Source organism: Sceloporus undulatus, chromosome 4 (genome assembly GCF_019175285.1).
Source record: "Sceloporus undulatus isolate JIND9_A2432 ecotype Alabama chromosome 4, SceUnd_v1.1, whole genome shotgun sequence".
NCBI classification, from domain to species: Eukaryota; Metazoa; Chordata; class Lepidosauria; order Squamata; family Phrynosomatidae; genus Sceloporus; species Sceloporus undulatus.
This window is the reverse complement of record NC_056525.1, coordinates 251230812-251243939: the sequence shown is the minus strand read 5'-3', so window position 1 is coordinate 251243939 and position 13128 is coordinate 251230812. Positions and strand designations below refer to the sequence as shown.

Below are 13128 nucleotides of genomic sequence, written 5' to 3'. Positions count from 1 at the left end.
CACCTCTCAGCCTTATGGGGCAGACCATGGCCTTCTGCCTTGCTTCCCACCTGTGGCAATGGTCAGGGCCAAGGGGCAGCCTTCTCCAGGAGAAGGGGGTCCAACCCTGCCAACAACCCACAGTCGCTGAAGGCCCAGCGGGATCCAGCTGCCCCACACCTCTCAGCCTTATGGGGCAGACCATGGCCTTCTGCCTTGCTTCCCACCTGTGGCAACGGTCAGGGCCAAGGGGCAGCCTTCTCCAGGAGAAGGGGGTCCAACCCTGCCAACAACCCACAGTCGCTGAAGGCCCAGCGGGATCCAGCTGCCCCACACCTCTCAGCCTTATGGGGCAGACCATGGCTGGCCGGCCTCCTTGCTTCCCGCCTGGCACTCCCTGGGCACCATTCTCTGCACCACCAGACAGCCTTCCTCCTGGGGCTCCCACAGCAATTGCTATCACTAATATGGCACCAGTGGCAGCAGCTGCACTGGCGCCCATAGCCTAATGGCAGCCCCTTGGCAATTTAGCTACCCCCCCACCTCCCACTGGGAGACTGGCTGGAATTTCGGGAAGCAGAGGGGGAAAGAGACCCTTCACTAGGGTGGCATGGCGGAGGCCGGCCTGGGTGCCCCCTCCCAAGGAGGACGTGCTGTGGAACGCAGAACCCCCCCTCCAGTGACGGCAGTGGTCTGGCTGCAGCTCCCTGGTTTCTGGGCCTGGCTTTGGAGGCTAGTGGTGGAGGCCATGTGAAGGGACCCCCCTGCCAAGCATTGGCCCACAGCATGCCCCTCTGAGGAAACCATCGCCCCGTTTGCAGAGCGGCCTTTCTCCTGGGCAGAAGTGGAAGCCCTTTCCTGGGCAGGGGCACCTCTTCTGCTGTCCTAGGCCCGGGGGGGGGGGGGGTACTGTCTTTCCTGTCTCCTTCCTGCTTTGCTTCTTCTTACCTGGTGGTGCCAGCTGCACCTTCTCCCACCCACCCCTGGCTCCCACTGAGGACTGGGCCTCCGCCTTCCCTGCTTGAATGCCCTGTTTGGGGCAGCCCTGACCTCCCACTTAACTGCCTGGCTCTGCCCCAGAGGACTGCCCCTGCTGCCCAGGTAGTTTCAGCAATGCAGCCCCCCTCACCCCCTTCCCTTTGCATTCTTCCTCTGGTTTGCCCACCTGCTGTTCCCCTGGACATGGGCCTGCCTGTGCTGCCTCTGCACCCCATCCCTGGCCCATTAGCTGGCCACCTTCGGGGGCCAGTGGCCCTCCCGGTCCCTCTAAGGTGATTGCCTGTCCTCTGCCCCCCTCAGCCTCTCAGGTGTGCCAGCCTTTCAGCTGACATTGGTCTGGAGTGTCTGGCCTGCTTCCCTTGAGCTGCCCTTTGCAGGCCCCCGGGGCCACTTTGGGCAAGTAGCCGGCTGGCTTTGAGGGCAGAGGAGCCCCTTTGCCAGTCCCACCAAACTGGGCTCAGGTTCTTGGGCATCACTATCATCATCATCATCATCATCATCTCTTGGATGTTGATGAAATGTGCCCCCCTCCCCCACTTTTCTTCAGGTGGAGAAAACTCTGCCCCGGCTTCTGACCCATTTTTGCTTAATAACACCTTATTGCAAAAGGCTAGTCCTAAGGTCACATTTTGGGGCATCTGAGGCACATAACCAGCTGCTTGCTGAGGTGTGTGCTTGCGAGTGACCCACTTCCAGGGCCGCCCAATGGGGTAGTCGGCTGGTGGTCCATTTTAGCCCCTTTTGGAGGTACACCTACATTAATGAGGGAAGCAGTATTAATGGGGGGGGGGATGTGGCCTTCAAGCTGTTTTAGGGGCTGCAGGGAGTCAGCCGGGCCTGCCTTCCCACTTGGCAACTTGGTCATTTTCTTCTGCTTGACCCTAGGAAGAATGTTTATTCTGTATCTAAAAACAGATGTGCCTGCCCCCCCCCCCCCAAGATCGCAGTGCACAGGGCAGCTGAGAGGAGCCGGGGGTCCTGGGCATACCACCTTTGCCCACTTGTGACACGCCACAGAGGGATGGAACAGGTGCCCCTTTACTTGTGGCACCATCTCCATGTGGGATGTTGTCCGTGTCCTTTTGTGAAAGTGGGTCTCCTTCGTGAGCCCACCAGCCACTTGGCCAGTTTGGGGTACAGAGGGGCTGCCCAGCTGGCTTTAGAGTCTGGCAGGGAGGCTGTCCACTTCCTTGGGGCTTGGCTGGGTTTTTGGGAAGAGGGCAAAGCAAAGGAGGAGAGCCACTGAGTCCATTTGGCCGCCTGGCTCAGCTGCCTGAGAAGTAGGTTGAGTGGGGAGGACAATGGGGCAGCTTTGTTTCTTCCCATGGGTGCTGGGCCACGAGGAAGCCATGAGGACGCCAGCTCCGTCTCCCCTTTTAATGAACTTGTGCCTTCCCTGGCTGGCTGGCGCTGCAGCGGCCCTTCCTTCCTTCCTTCTTTCCTTCCTCTTTTCTCTCTGGTCCAGGAGGGCCAGGGGCCCGCAAAGTGGGCAGCATGAGGACGGTCAGGGGGTCTGGCAGCCTCTCCTTCTGGCCTGAGAACAGCTCTGCCTTTCAGCTGGTCGGGTGGCATTTTTACCTCTTCCTGTCAAATCAGGCCTTCCTGAGGGAGAACTGGGCAGCTGGAGGGGGCCTTCCCCAAACGTTGTGGCCCTGCGGCCCCTCCAGTAGTTCTGTGCAATTGGAACTCCTTTGGGTACAAATGCCCCCAAGGGGTTGATCCATAGACCCTTGGCTGGCCTGGGCCCCAGTCCACCAGAGGCATTTGACCATCCGGCCAACTCTTCCTTCCCCAATGGCCATGAGCCCTCCTGGCAGCCATGCGCACTCTCTCTGGGCCCCCACACTGAGGTCCTCTCTCCCTGCTGCCCGCCTCAGGTAAACCAGGGCAACATGCCAGGGCTCCAGAGCACTTTCTTGGCCATGGACACAGAGGAAGGGGTGGAAGTGGTCTGGAATGAGCTGCAGTTCACCGACAAGAAGGCCTTCAAGGCACACGAGGTGAGACCCCCCTGCCCACTTGGCCCTGGGAAGTGGGGAGTCCTTTCTTCCATCCCCCCAGAGCTGAGGGGGGCATTGATGCTCCTCCTCTTGGTCGCTGGCTCCACTGACCATCGGCTCTTGGCCCCCTGCCACTGCCCCCCATCGTCCCCAAAGCTGCTTCTCTCTTTTGCCTCCTCCCTCCCTCCCACTTTTGGCAGGAGAAGATTAAGACCACGTTTGAGCAGCTGGTTGTGGTGGACCACCCCAACATCGTCAAGGTGCACAAGTACTGGCTGGATGTCCAGGAGGCCAAAGCACAGGTGAGGGATGACCCCCCCTCCATCTGCTTGCTCCCTTGAGGGTCTTTCTTTGGAGATGAGAGTGGAGTAATTGCAGGATGGGTAGCCCCCTATTTAGATGCGAAAGGTTCCCATCCCACCCATTTGGGGTTCAGTAGAGAGACTGTGCACTCTTCAGAGTAGACTGTGCCAAGGGCAGAAGGGTCTGCCTCTCAAGGCCAGTTGTCCTATCCCCAATAGTTAGCCTTGCTGGGCTTTGTCATGGCCAAGACACGGAGGTCCCAGGGTGCTTCTGGTGGGGTGGGGAGCTGGGGAGGGGGAATTCATCCAGGAGAAGGGGGTGAAGAGGTACGATGTGAAGTACTGGGGTGGCCTGTCAATTATTCTTGCCCCCTCCCCATAGAGAATATATCTGACTGGTGGACCCCCAGACTGGTCCATGAGGTGGACTCTGGTTTTGGGGGCATCAGGGAGAGAGGGCACCCTGTTCCCTGGGGACCACCACCCTTGAAGGTGCCACTGCTGAAGGTAGAGCAGCAGAAGGGAGCCTGCAGGGCAGTGGCTGGTGGGGGCAGCCAGGGACCCCCACCCACCGGTCTGCTTCCCCACAGGTCATCTTCATCACGGAATACGTCTCCTCGGGAAGCCTGAAGCAGTTCCTGAAGAAGACCAAGAAGAACCACAAGGCCATGAACGCCCGGGTAGGTTGAGGGGCATGAGGTGAGAGCAGGGGAACCACCTGAGTGGCGTCAGGGAGGCCCCACAGCAGCCGAAGGGCTGGGAGAGGGAATTGGGGGCATTTTGAGTTGGGGGTGGGCAGCAGTGGGGTCAGTGGGGGTGGGACACCACTTGGGACACCAAAGCCTTGGTTGGCAGGCACTGTGGGTGGATGGTGGGTACTGGAGTAGAAGAGAGATAAAAACACCCCACACATTGCTATTGTTGCATCCCAAAGGGGGGAGGGGGTACAGGAGGGTAAGGGGTCTGTCCCCCATCTTCTGTCCCCCTTGGTCTAGGTGGATACTTCAGACATGTTAGGAAGCAGTGGGGCTGGGCTAGTGGGGGTCTCTGGGTGGGAAGCTCTTCGAGCCCCCCCCCCAACTTTTTACCAGCTGGGAATGGCTCTTCTCCAGTCCCAGCCACAGTTTCAGGATTTGGGGCTACTCTGGTATGGGGTGCTCTGGGTCCTGAACAGACTCCGCTCCCCTCCCCACAGGCTTGGAAACGCTGGTGCACCCAGATCCTATCGGCTCTCAGGTGGGTCCCAGACTGCGGGCAAACCCCTTTGCTTGGGTCGGGAGAGGCGGAGGGGGGCAGCTGCCCAATAGCTCTTCTGAGCCCCCTTTCCTTGCAGCTACCTGCATTCCTGTGACCCTCCCATCATCCATGGCAACCTCACCAGTGACACCATATTCATCCAGCACAACGGACTCATCAAAATCGGGTCAGGTACGGTGCAGGGGGGCAGATTTCAGCCTTAGAGGGGGGCCCCATGGTTGGCCAGTCTTGAGGCACGCACACACACCCCTTTCGTCGCTCTGGCGAAGGCCCTTGAGGGATCAGGCTGCCCTTTCCTCAAGTCAAGGAGTGCCTCCCCCCCCCCCCCCCCCCACTATGGCCACCTTCCCTTAGTGGCTCCAGCTGGACACCTCCTTCCATGCTCCTGGGAAGCTCAACAGCAGACCACAAGGGGTCAAGGCCTCCCCCTGAACTGAGTGGTAGACTGCCTCTCAGCCCAGAGTTTCTACCTAACAGCCTTTGCTTTTAGAGCTTGCTTCCTTGCGTCCTTCCCTCCTTATATTGGGGTGTGTGTGTGTGTGTTCTTTGCCTGTTGTTGTGTGCTTGCAAGTTCTTTTTGGCTGACTGCAATCCTATTGTGGCAGTTTCTTGGCAAGTTGGTTCAGACAAGGTTTGCCACCATTGCCTCCTTCTGAGAGAATGTGATTTGTGCAGGGTCAACCACTGGGTTTCCTTGGCTGAGCAGAGGGGGATTTGAACCCTAGACTCCAGCACTCAGACATCATCTGCCCCACACTGGCTTGGCTTCCTTGTCCTCAAGCCTTGCAGTCTGGCTGCAGCTGGAACTGGGCCATGATCTGGCAGGTGCAGTCTTCCATTCTGAAGCCAAACCCTTCCCTGCTTGGGTCAAAGCTGGGGTGGGCAGCTTTTGACCCCCAGCCAGCCACACTGTGATGTGGGGCAGTTTTCTGGACTCAGGTTTCAGTCACTCTTCAGCCGTTATGGCAGGACTGGGGGCAGTTGTTGGGGGTCAAGAATGCAAAGGTTTAGGGTGGTGTGAGGATTTGGGGGCTGCAGAAGTTGGTCAAGTGGGAGGCTGCCATTCTGAACGGTGGAGACGTCTCCCTGTGTCTTACAGGAGACCCTCCTTCACTTAATAATAATAATATAACAATAATATAATGTACTTATATTCCGCCTTTTCCCAGGGGAATCAAGGCAGATTACAACAGAAGTATAACAATAAAAAGTCCCACATCCTAGCCCTCCCCCAAAGATAAAACATTGATGTACCCTACCCCCAGGATGTAGTCCTTTCTGCAATGATTTCGGGGGGGGGGGGGAGTTCCATGCCTTCTCCTCATTCATGTCCTGCTCTCTTCTTTTTCCCCTCCACCCCCCTCTACCCTGCAGTTTGGCACCGAGTCTTTGCGAAGGGTAAGTGAAGCTCCCAAGGCCTCTCTCTTCCCATGCGGACCCCCACCCCATGTCAGGAGGAAGACCCCTGCTGGGTTTTCCTTCCAAACAGAGGCATGTCCTGCACAGTCAGGCTGAGAGGAGAGGACCCGATCCCCCATACATGGGGGGGGGGGCTTTGGGGCTGCCTTCGGCTGCTAGCACTGTAGAGTGCCCCCCCCCCACAGTGTCTCCTCGCCTGGACTGTCCTGAACGCTCCCTGGTCTCTGCCTTGCCTCTTGCAGCCATTCCCCCTGAGCTCCGCAGCCCTGTCCGCACAGAACGAGAGGAGCAGCGGAATCTGCACTTCTTTCCCCCGGAGTACGGACGTGAGTAACCGACCCCTTTTCTGGGGAGGGGGCTTCAGAGGTGGGGAGCTAGTTGGCAGGCAGGGAGGGCAGTGGCCATCTTGGTATCTTTCTGTTTGGCTTCCCAGATGTGGCGGATGGGACGGCCGTGGACATCTTCTCTTTCGGGATGTGTGCTTTGGAGGTAAGTAGGTAGGTGGGTGGGTGAGAAGCCCCTTGATGCTGCCAGGGGTTGGTTTGGGGCAGCCTAGATGAGAGGCTCCTGCTGCTGTCCCCTGGCCCCCCTTCCTTCCTCCTGCCAGCTGTTAAAAGGGCGGCCCTGGTGCTCTTGGGAGGGCTATCCCCCTTGCCCGCCCACACCCGTCCCCCCACATTGCTTCTTCCCCCAGATGGCAGTCCTGGAGATCCAGTCCAATGGGGACGCCTGCGTGACAGAGGAGGCCATTGAGCGAGCCAGACACTCCCTGGATGACCCCAACATGCGGGTGAGAGAGGTTGCAGGTGGCACTCTTGCCTGTGCCATGCAGGAGTTTTTCCTCCTTTGACTGGGCCCCCCATCATCCCCAGTGGCTTGGGATCCCCTCCTGCTCCCTGGGCCCTGGAGGCAAAAGGGGCAACTAACCCCCCCACTATTTACCTGGTATGTACACAGACTTTTAAATGATGAATTCTCATGCGTGGATCTCTTTGGGCAGCCATGCTAGGACATTTTGGCACTGAGCTGCCACCTTTTTCTCCTTGCTCAAAAGCCTCCAAACACACACACACCATTCTCCTAGGCTCAGCAGGTCTTCTTCTTTAATTAGGTACAGATGATATGAGAACAGGCAGCTGCTGGCATCCTTTCTGGTGACACCTTGCTCTCTACAATACGGCAGCCTCCTTTTCTCTTCTCTTTAAACCAAACAAACTGGGCCTTCTCAGGGCTCCTCCTTGTAGAGATTGCGAGGGGCGGGGGTCCGCTCAGGCTGCAAGAAGGGTGCCCCTTGCATTGTGGGTCATTGTGTCCACCTTGGACGGATGTGGAATCCACCTCTCCTGTGAGCTGAGGGGGCAGCTGTGGCCCTGTAGTCTGGCCATCCAAGGACACACTATGCTTTTCCCAAGTTTCAGAGAGAGAATGAGAGAGAGATGAGTGCTTTCCCACCTGGGGAGCCAGCCACCTCCATGGGGGGGGGGGGAGCAGGCAGACCACCACAGGGGCTGATCCCCATAGGAAGCCCCCCACCCAAACCCCTGCTGGCTCTTCTGGCTGTTCTTTGTACCTCTGCTGCTGGGCTTCCCGCTGGCCCTCTTCAGGAGGAATGGGGCCAGGAGGTGGATGCCCCCTAATTCTCATGCCCCTCAACGGCTGCAGGAGTTCATCCTGGGCTGCCTCCTCCTGAACCCAGACAAGCGCCCGACGGCTCACAACCTGCTCTTCCATCGCGTCCTCTTTGAGGTCCACTCCCTGAAGCTCCTAGCCGCCCATTGCTTCATCAGCAACCAGTGTGAGTGGCCTGCAAGACTGGTGGGGGGGAGAATGAAGAGGGAGATGTGGGACAGGGGCCGAGGGTTTCTTGCCCTATTCTTTTCCTGCCTGTGTCATAGACTTATGGCCCGAGAACGTGGTGGAGGAGAAAACCAAGGAGCTAGACCTCAGCATCGTGATGGCCGAGATCAAGCGTCAGCATCGCCCGCCCGTTCAGTGGAGGTAAGCCCCCAGCGGAGGGGAGGGGAGTCCCTGGCAGGGGAGACCTCGTGGGGCACAGCTGGGCATTGGCAGAACCCATCTGCTTTCGCCAGGCCCAGCACTGAGAAACCCTGGGGTCAGCCCAGGGGCTCTTCATTCCTCCTCCGTTCCTTCTCCTCTAGATACTCCGAGGTCTCTTTCTTGGAGCTTGACAAATTCCTGGAGGATGTTAGGTAAGTGTGCTGTGTGTGTGTGTTTGTGTGTTTGGGGGTACTCATGTCCCCTGTTTGCTATGGGTTCCAAGGCAGCTGGCCCTAATACTCAACTGGGAAGCCTTGTTGGGGGTGGCACAGAAATGTTTGGCATCAGCTGCTTCTCCTTACACAAAGGAGGGATGAATAGACAACCCACTCTCTTCCTCTTCTGGGCACAGACTCACTGCCTGCCCCACTGCTCCTCTGGGGCCTTACCATTCTCCCACTTATTGCATCTTTCCTTGGCAGGAATGGCATCTATCCGCTGATGAACTTTGCCACCACCCGGCCCCACACCCTTCCTCGGTCCACCTCTCAGTCCTGTGAAGACCCACAGAAAGCCAAGACCCCCACACCGGAGTCCTTCGATGTCGAGACAAGAAAGGTCAGCACAGCCCCAGAGCTAAGCAAGGCGTGAAGGGGAAAAGGGTGGAGGCAGGCATCACCCCACTGCAGCGGGTCCCCTGAGAACTGGGCTCCTGATCTCCACAGGGCTGCCCAGCCTTTTGGCGCCCCACATCCAGGTTGGCCTGGCTGCGGCCCACCTGGGGATGCTAAGATAGCACACACTAGCTCCTTCCCAGGGCACAGTCCCCCTGGCATTCCCTCCTGGAGCTGGGGCAGAGTTCATCAGAGGGCATGAGGGGGGCAGGCAACAGAGTCCAGGCCCATCTAGAGAGGGAGGATATTTTAGTTCCTTGCTTTGCCCCCCTCCCTCAAACCCCAACCCAGCTGACTAGCTGTTGTGGTGTTGTGAGGAATGGAGAAAGATAGACTGTGACAAAGTGGAAGGAAGCCCCTGTCTAAGAGGCTTTGACTGGCTCCTGGCAGAGCAGCTCTAGGAAAGGGGCCTTGTGCCAGGCCATTTCCATCAGCTACCCATCTGGTGGGTCCCTCTGCGCCACTGGGCATTTGTCATTGCAGGAGGCAGGGGCTGCCACTTCTGCTGCTGGTTCTAGGCTGGGTATGCCAGGACAGTTATGCCATCCCACTGATTTCCTTCCGTTCCCTGCCCTCCAAAGCCAGCCCTTCCTCTCCTCCCCTGGGACAGGTGCAGCCTCAGCCATTAGGGTGGCACTGAGCAGCAGCCCTCCAAATGCTGCTCCACTACAAGGCCCAGCAGGCCCTAAGCCAGACAGCTAGCAGTGAGGAATGCTGGGGGCTCCAGCATCTGCCTACTTCCCATCTTGTCCCAGCACAAGCAGGAGCAGCCTCTGCCTCACAGGCTGCTTCTCCCCCAAAGCGGAAAGGAGCCAGGATCTTCATGGGAGGAGTCCCTTCAGCCGTAGGGAAGCCCCTCCATCACCAAAGCCCATCCTGGCTGGAGGTGGCACAGCATGTGGGAAGGGGGGGCTGGGTACACCTAGGGGAAGGCTGTAGGAGGACTGAGGGGGTCCTTCTTGTTGTCATGAGGCAAAACACTGGCAGGAGCTTCTGGGAGAAATGCCATAGCTGCCATGTGGGGGTGGTGGGATGTTGGGGGCAGGACAGGCATTGCATACCTTTTCATATTGGGCTCTGGCTCAGGGTGAGGCCCAGACTCTCCTCCCCTCTCTGCTTGCAAGTGTTGTGTGTGTGTATTTTGGGGAGGGGGCTTCTGGAGGCCGAGCCTGCTGCTCTGACCCTCAGAGGTTTGGAAGAACACCCCCCCAGCCCTGTGGCTGAGGGTTGCTTGAGGAGAGGCAGGTGGGGGGGGTGCAAGGAGAACCCAGCAGTTGTCCTGAGACATCTGCCTGCCTCCCCCTCCTCAGGTGGTGCAAATGCAGTGCAGCATGGAATGGAGTGAGGAGAAGAGGCAATGGCATGTATGTATGTGCCCCCACCCCACTCACCATGGCTCTGGGCTCCAGGACGGGGTGGACAAAGGAAGCACTCTAGGCACCCCCAGCAGGGCTCTTTCCCCCACAGAAAGTTCCCAATGGGGGGCAGGAGAGGTGTGGAGGGCTTTCTTATGGGACCCCATGAGGAAAGGGAGGTGGCTGGGCTAGAGGTGCACCCACTCACCCCTTTTGGGTCTGGCTCAGCGTCCCCAGGGCCCTGTCGGCATCCTTCTGGGACTGGTGGGCCTTTTAAGAAATTGGCTGGGTGCAGGGCCCAGAAGGAGTGCGGGCATCTCTTGAGCGCTCTGTTTGCCTTCGCAGTCCAGCTTCCTTAGCTGTGCGCATGTTGCTTAGATTCTGGAAATAAGGCTGGCCTTCGGGGAGTTTGATCTCAGAGATCCCCCAGGCGAGGCTTGTAGGAACCCCTGTGCCAGTCTCTGCCTTTCTGCCCTGTGTCTACCACAGCTCACCCTCCTTCTGGTCCTGGAGGACAAGCTCCACCGCCAGCTCAGCTACGACCTGCTGCCCAGTGAGTCGCCCCCTTCTCCCCTTGGCCAGAGGATGCATGTGGGCTGCCCATCGCCATCTGGGATTTGGGTGGAGGTCATGGGGGGCAGGAGAGGGGATTCCTGAGTGGGTCAGTACTGGCTCTGCATCCTGAGCCTTGCTGGAGCCAGCTGTGAGAGGACCAGCCTACAGTGCTGCCAGGGCAAGGGGCAAGGGCAGGAAGTGGCTCCCCTGGGTCTTTCAGCAAGAGCCCCTGCCCAAGGTCTGTCCCCTGCCCCCAGCATGTGCCACCTTGTTCACCTGCTTCCCCTCTTTGCTCACAGGTGACAGTCCCAGGGAACTGGCAGCTGACCTGGTGCACTATGGGTTCATCAGCCAGGTGAGCTGCCCTGCCCTCCATGCTCAGGAGCTGGTTAGGAACAAGTGGGGGAGGATAAGGGTTTTCTGGACTGGGGGCCACCCATCCTTCTTTGGCTCTCCTCTCAGCCTGCCCATTTCTGTCCCTCCCCAGGAGGACTGTGAGAAATTGGCCTTGTTCCTTGAAAGCTCCTTCCACAAACACCAGTCTCCTCCATCCTGAAGCAAAACTTGGGGCAGATGAACTGGCACCCCGGGCCCATGGGAGGCTCCAGCCGCCCCCCTCATCTGTGCTGGCCTGGAAGATGGTGCCTGGGGGCTGAAGAGCAGCCAGAGGGCGGCTCTGCTCTGCTGGACACTTGGACCTCCGCACCCGCCCTGAAGACCAGCCTTAGAGGGAGACGCAGCAGGCGCCAGGCAGAAGCGCCTCAGAAGGAGAGGACTTTGGTTGGGCTCCCACTTGGCCCTCCCTCTGACCCCCTCCATTCAGAGCGGAAGGAGGGAGCCACTCCTTGGAGCAGGTGCATGGGGGAGAGTCACTTGTGAGCCCATCATCCACAGAGGGGATGCCATGTCAGCAAAGGCATTTACAGCAAGGGCCACGGGGAGAGGATGACGGCCTCAGGCTCACACTCCCCACGCCCTATGTGCCGCAGGGTCTGGGCACCCAAGAAGGGGCAGGCTGGCCGGCTGGCTGGCCACTTGCCCTTGTCTGTGGGGCAGGCGGAGGCAACAGAAGCAGCCAAGGCGCTGGCCTTTGGACTGGGTGCAACAACGGAGCAGGTCGCCTTTCAGAAGTGCTGGTGCTGGCTCGGGTGTGTTGCCCAAGGTGGCCGCAGCCCCCCATGCCAGGCTGGTGTAGATGTGTGGATGTGCGCACGGGGGGGGGGGGGGGGAAATGTACGCTGTGATGTATTGTTGGCTTGGCTGCTTTTGCTTCAGCTGGGGCCACCTGGGTCTTGCTCTTTTGAGGCCTGCTGTGTTTGCCACTTGTGTTGCGCTGAGTTTGCACAGCTTTGACACTTCATGCTGACTGTGCCAAATTCCAGCTGCTGTTCTTTGTTGCCTGTGCCTTGCCTCGCTTTGCCAGCATCACCAATAGCAACTGGTCCAATTTAATATATTAAAAGATAACAAACTCCCCTTTGGGGAGTCCCGACCCGCTCTGTCTCTGTCAACTGCTCTCTTCCCAATCTTCCAGGGCTGAAGCAGCAGCCTCATGCCAGCATGCAGGACAGGACAGAGAGGGAGGGCTGAGCTGGATGCTGTGCCATCTCTCTCAGGGCTTCCCTGGGTGGCTTCCTTTAGTGGCTGAGCCAGAGAGCGGGAGAGGGATGGAGGCACCAAAACCTGTCCCAGAAAGGGCTGCTCGGCTCAGAGGGCGGCTGGGCAGATGCTCCCCTCCTCCGTAGGGCACTGCCACCCACTGGTGCCCTGGTTAGCAAAAGCATTCCAGGTTGCACTTGCGGGTGGAGTGGCTGGCAGTTTGCAGTCTCAAGGAGAAATGACCAGTGGCCAATGGTCAGAGACAGAGAGACCCATAAGTGGTGTCTTGGGAGCAGAGGGAACGTGGCACAAGAGTTCTGCTTCATCTGAGGGAAGGAAGGCTCTTTATCTCCTGGACCATAAAAATTCCCCAGAGACAGGTAGTACTTCCAAGAGGTGCAGGTGTAGCCAAAGGAAGAGCTGAGCAAGGCTAAAGCATACAGATTCCTATATTAACACAGGCTGATCCACACTGGAGAAAGAACCCTGTTTGTCACTGCTTTAACTCTTTTCTGGCTCAAGGCTATGGCATTCTGGGAGTTGGAGTTTGTTGTGGGGCCTTCCTTCCTTGAGCTCCACTCTGGGCCCACAACAGACTCCAATTCCTAGAATTCCATAGCCTTGAGCCAGAAAGAGTTAACATGGTGCCAAACCAGGTTATCTCTCCAGTGTGGATGCAGCCACAGCATAGTGTCAACAGTTTGTAAAATGAGAAAACACTGGGAGGGCTCTGGACAATTAGAATTTAAATTCCCCACCATTTCAAATATGACAACAAGCGCACAGATACCTGGAATCACATTCCTCTCTTGCCAGCAGCACTGCTTCACAAAGCACCAGACAGAAACATGGAGTCTTGCCTGAATTGTTCCAAAATATTCACCTGAAGTCAGGACTCCAAATCAAAGGGAAGGTTGCGGGGAAGATGGACTCCGTCCAATTGCTGCCTGGAAAGTGGAGCCCAGGGGAAACCAGACTGTTGGGCCTCACC

General features: G+C 58.2%; 2 protein-coding genes across 3 annotated transcripts in view; both read left to right on the top strand.

The window, feature by feature from the left end:
• Positions 1-12030, top strand: part of NRBP2 (nuclear receptor binding protein 2) — a 12869-nt gene extending 839 nt beyond the window's left edge. Inside the window, exons 2-18 of one of the 2 annotated variants that reach the window (XM_042463676.1) lie at positions 2856-2978; positions 3179-3280; positions 3871-3960; positions 4476-4516; positions 4614-4708; positions 5912-5935; positions 6199-6282; positions 6390-6445; positions 6651-6746; positions 7619-7751; positions 7852-7954; positions 8116-8166; positions 8437-8572; positions 9939-9992; positions 10473-10536; positions 10838-10893; positions 11026-12030. In XM_042463676.1, the coding sequence (XP_042319610.1) occupies positions 2856-2978; positions 3179-3280; positions 3871-3960; positions 4476-4516; positions 4614-4708; positions 5912-5935; positions 6199-6282; positions 6390-6445; positions 6651-6746; positions 7619-7751; positions 7852-7954; positions 8116-8166; positions 8437-8572; positions 9939-9992; positions 10473-10536; positions 10838-10893; positions 11026-11094 (1377 nt within the window). In that variant the 3' untranslated portion in view covers positions 11095-12030. The remainder of the gene's footprint in view (positions 1-2855; positions 2979-3178; positions 3281-3870; positions 3961-4475; positions 4517-4613; positions 4709-5911; positions 5936-6198; positions 6283-6389; positions 6446-6650; positions 6747-7618; positions 7752-7851; positions 7955-8115; positions 8167-8436; positions 8573-9938; positions 9993-10472; positions 10537-10837; positions 10894-11025) is intronic. The other variant, XM_042463677.1, reaches the window with a different exon arrangement.
• Positions 1-13128, top strand: part of GRINA (glutamate ionotropic receptor NMDA type subunit associated protein 1) — a 595197-nt gene that overhangs the window by 229412 nt on the left and 352657 nt on the right. The window lies entirely within an intron of this gene.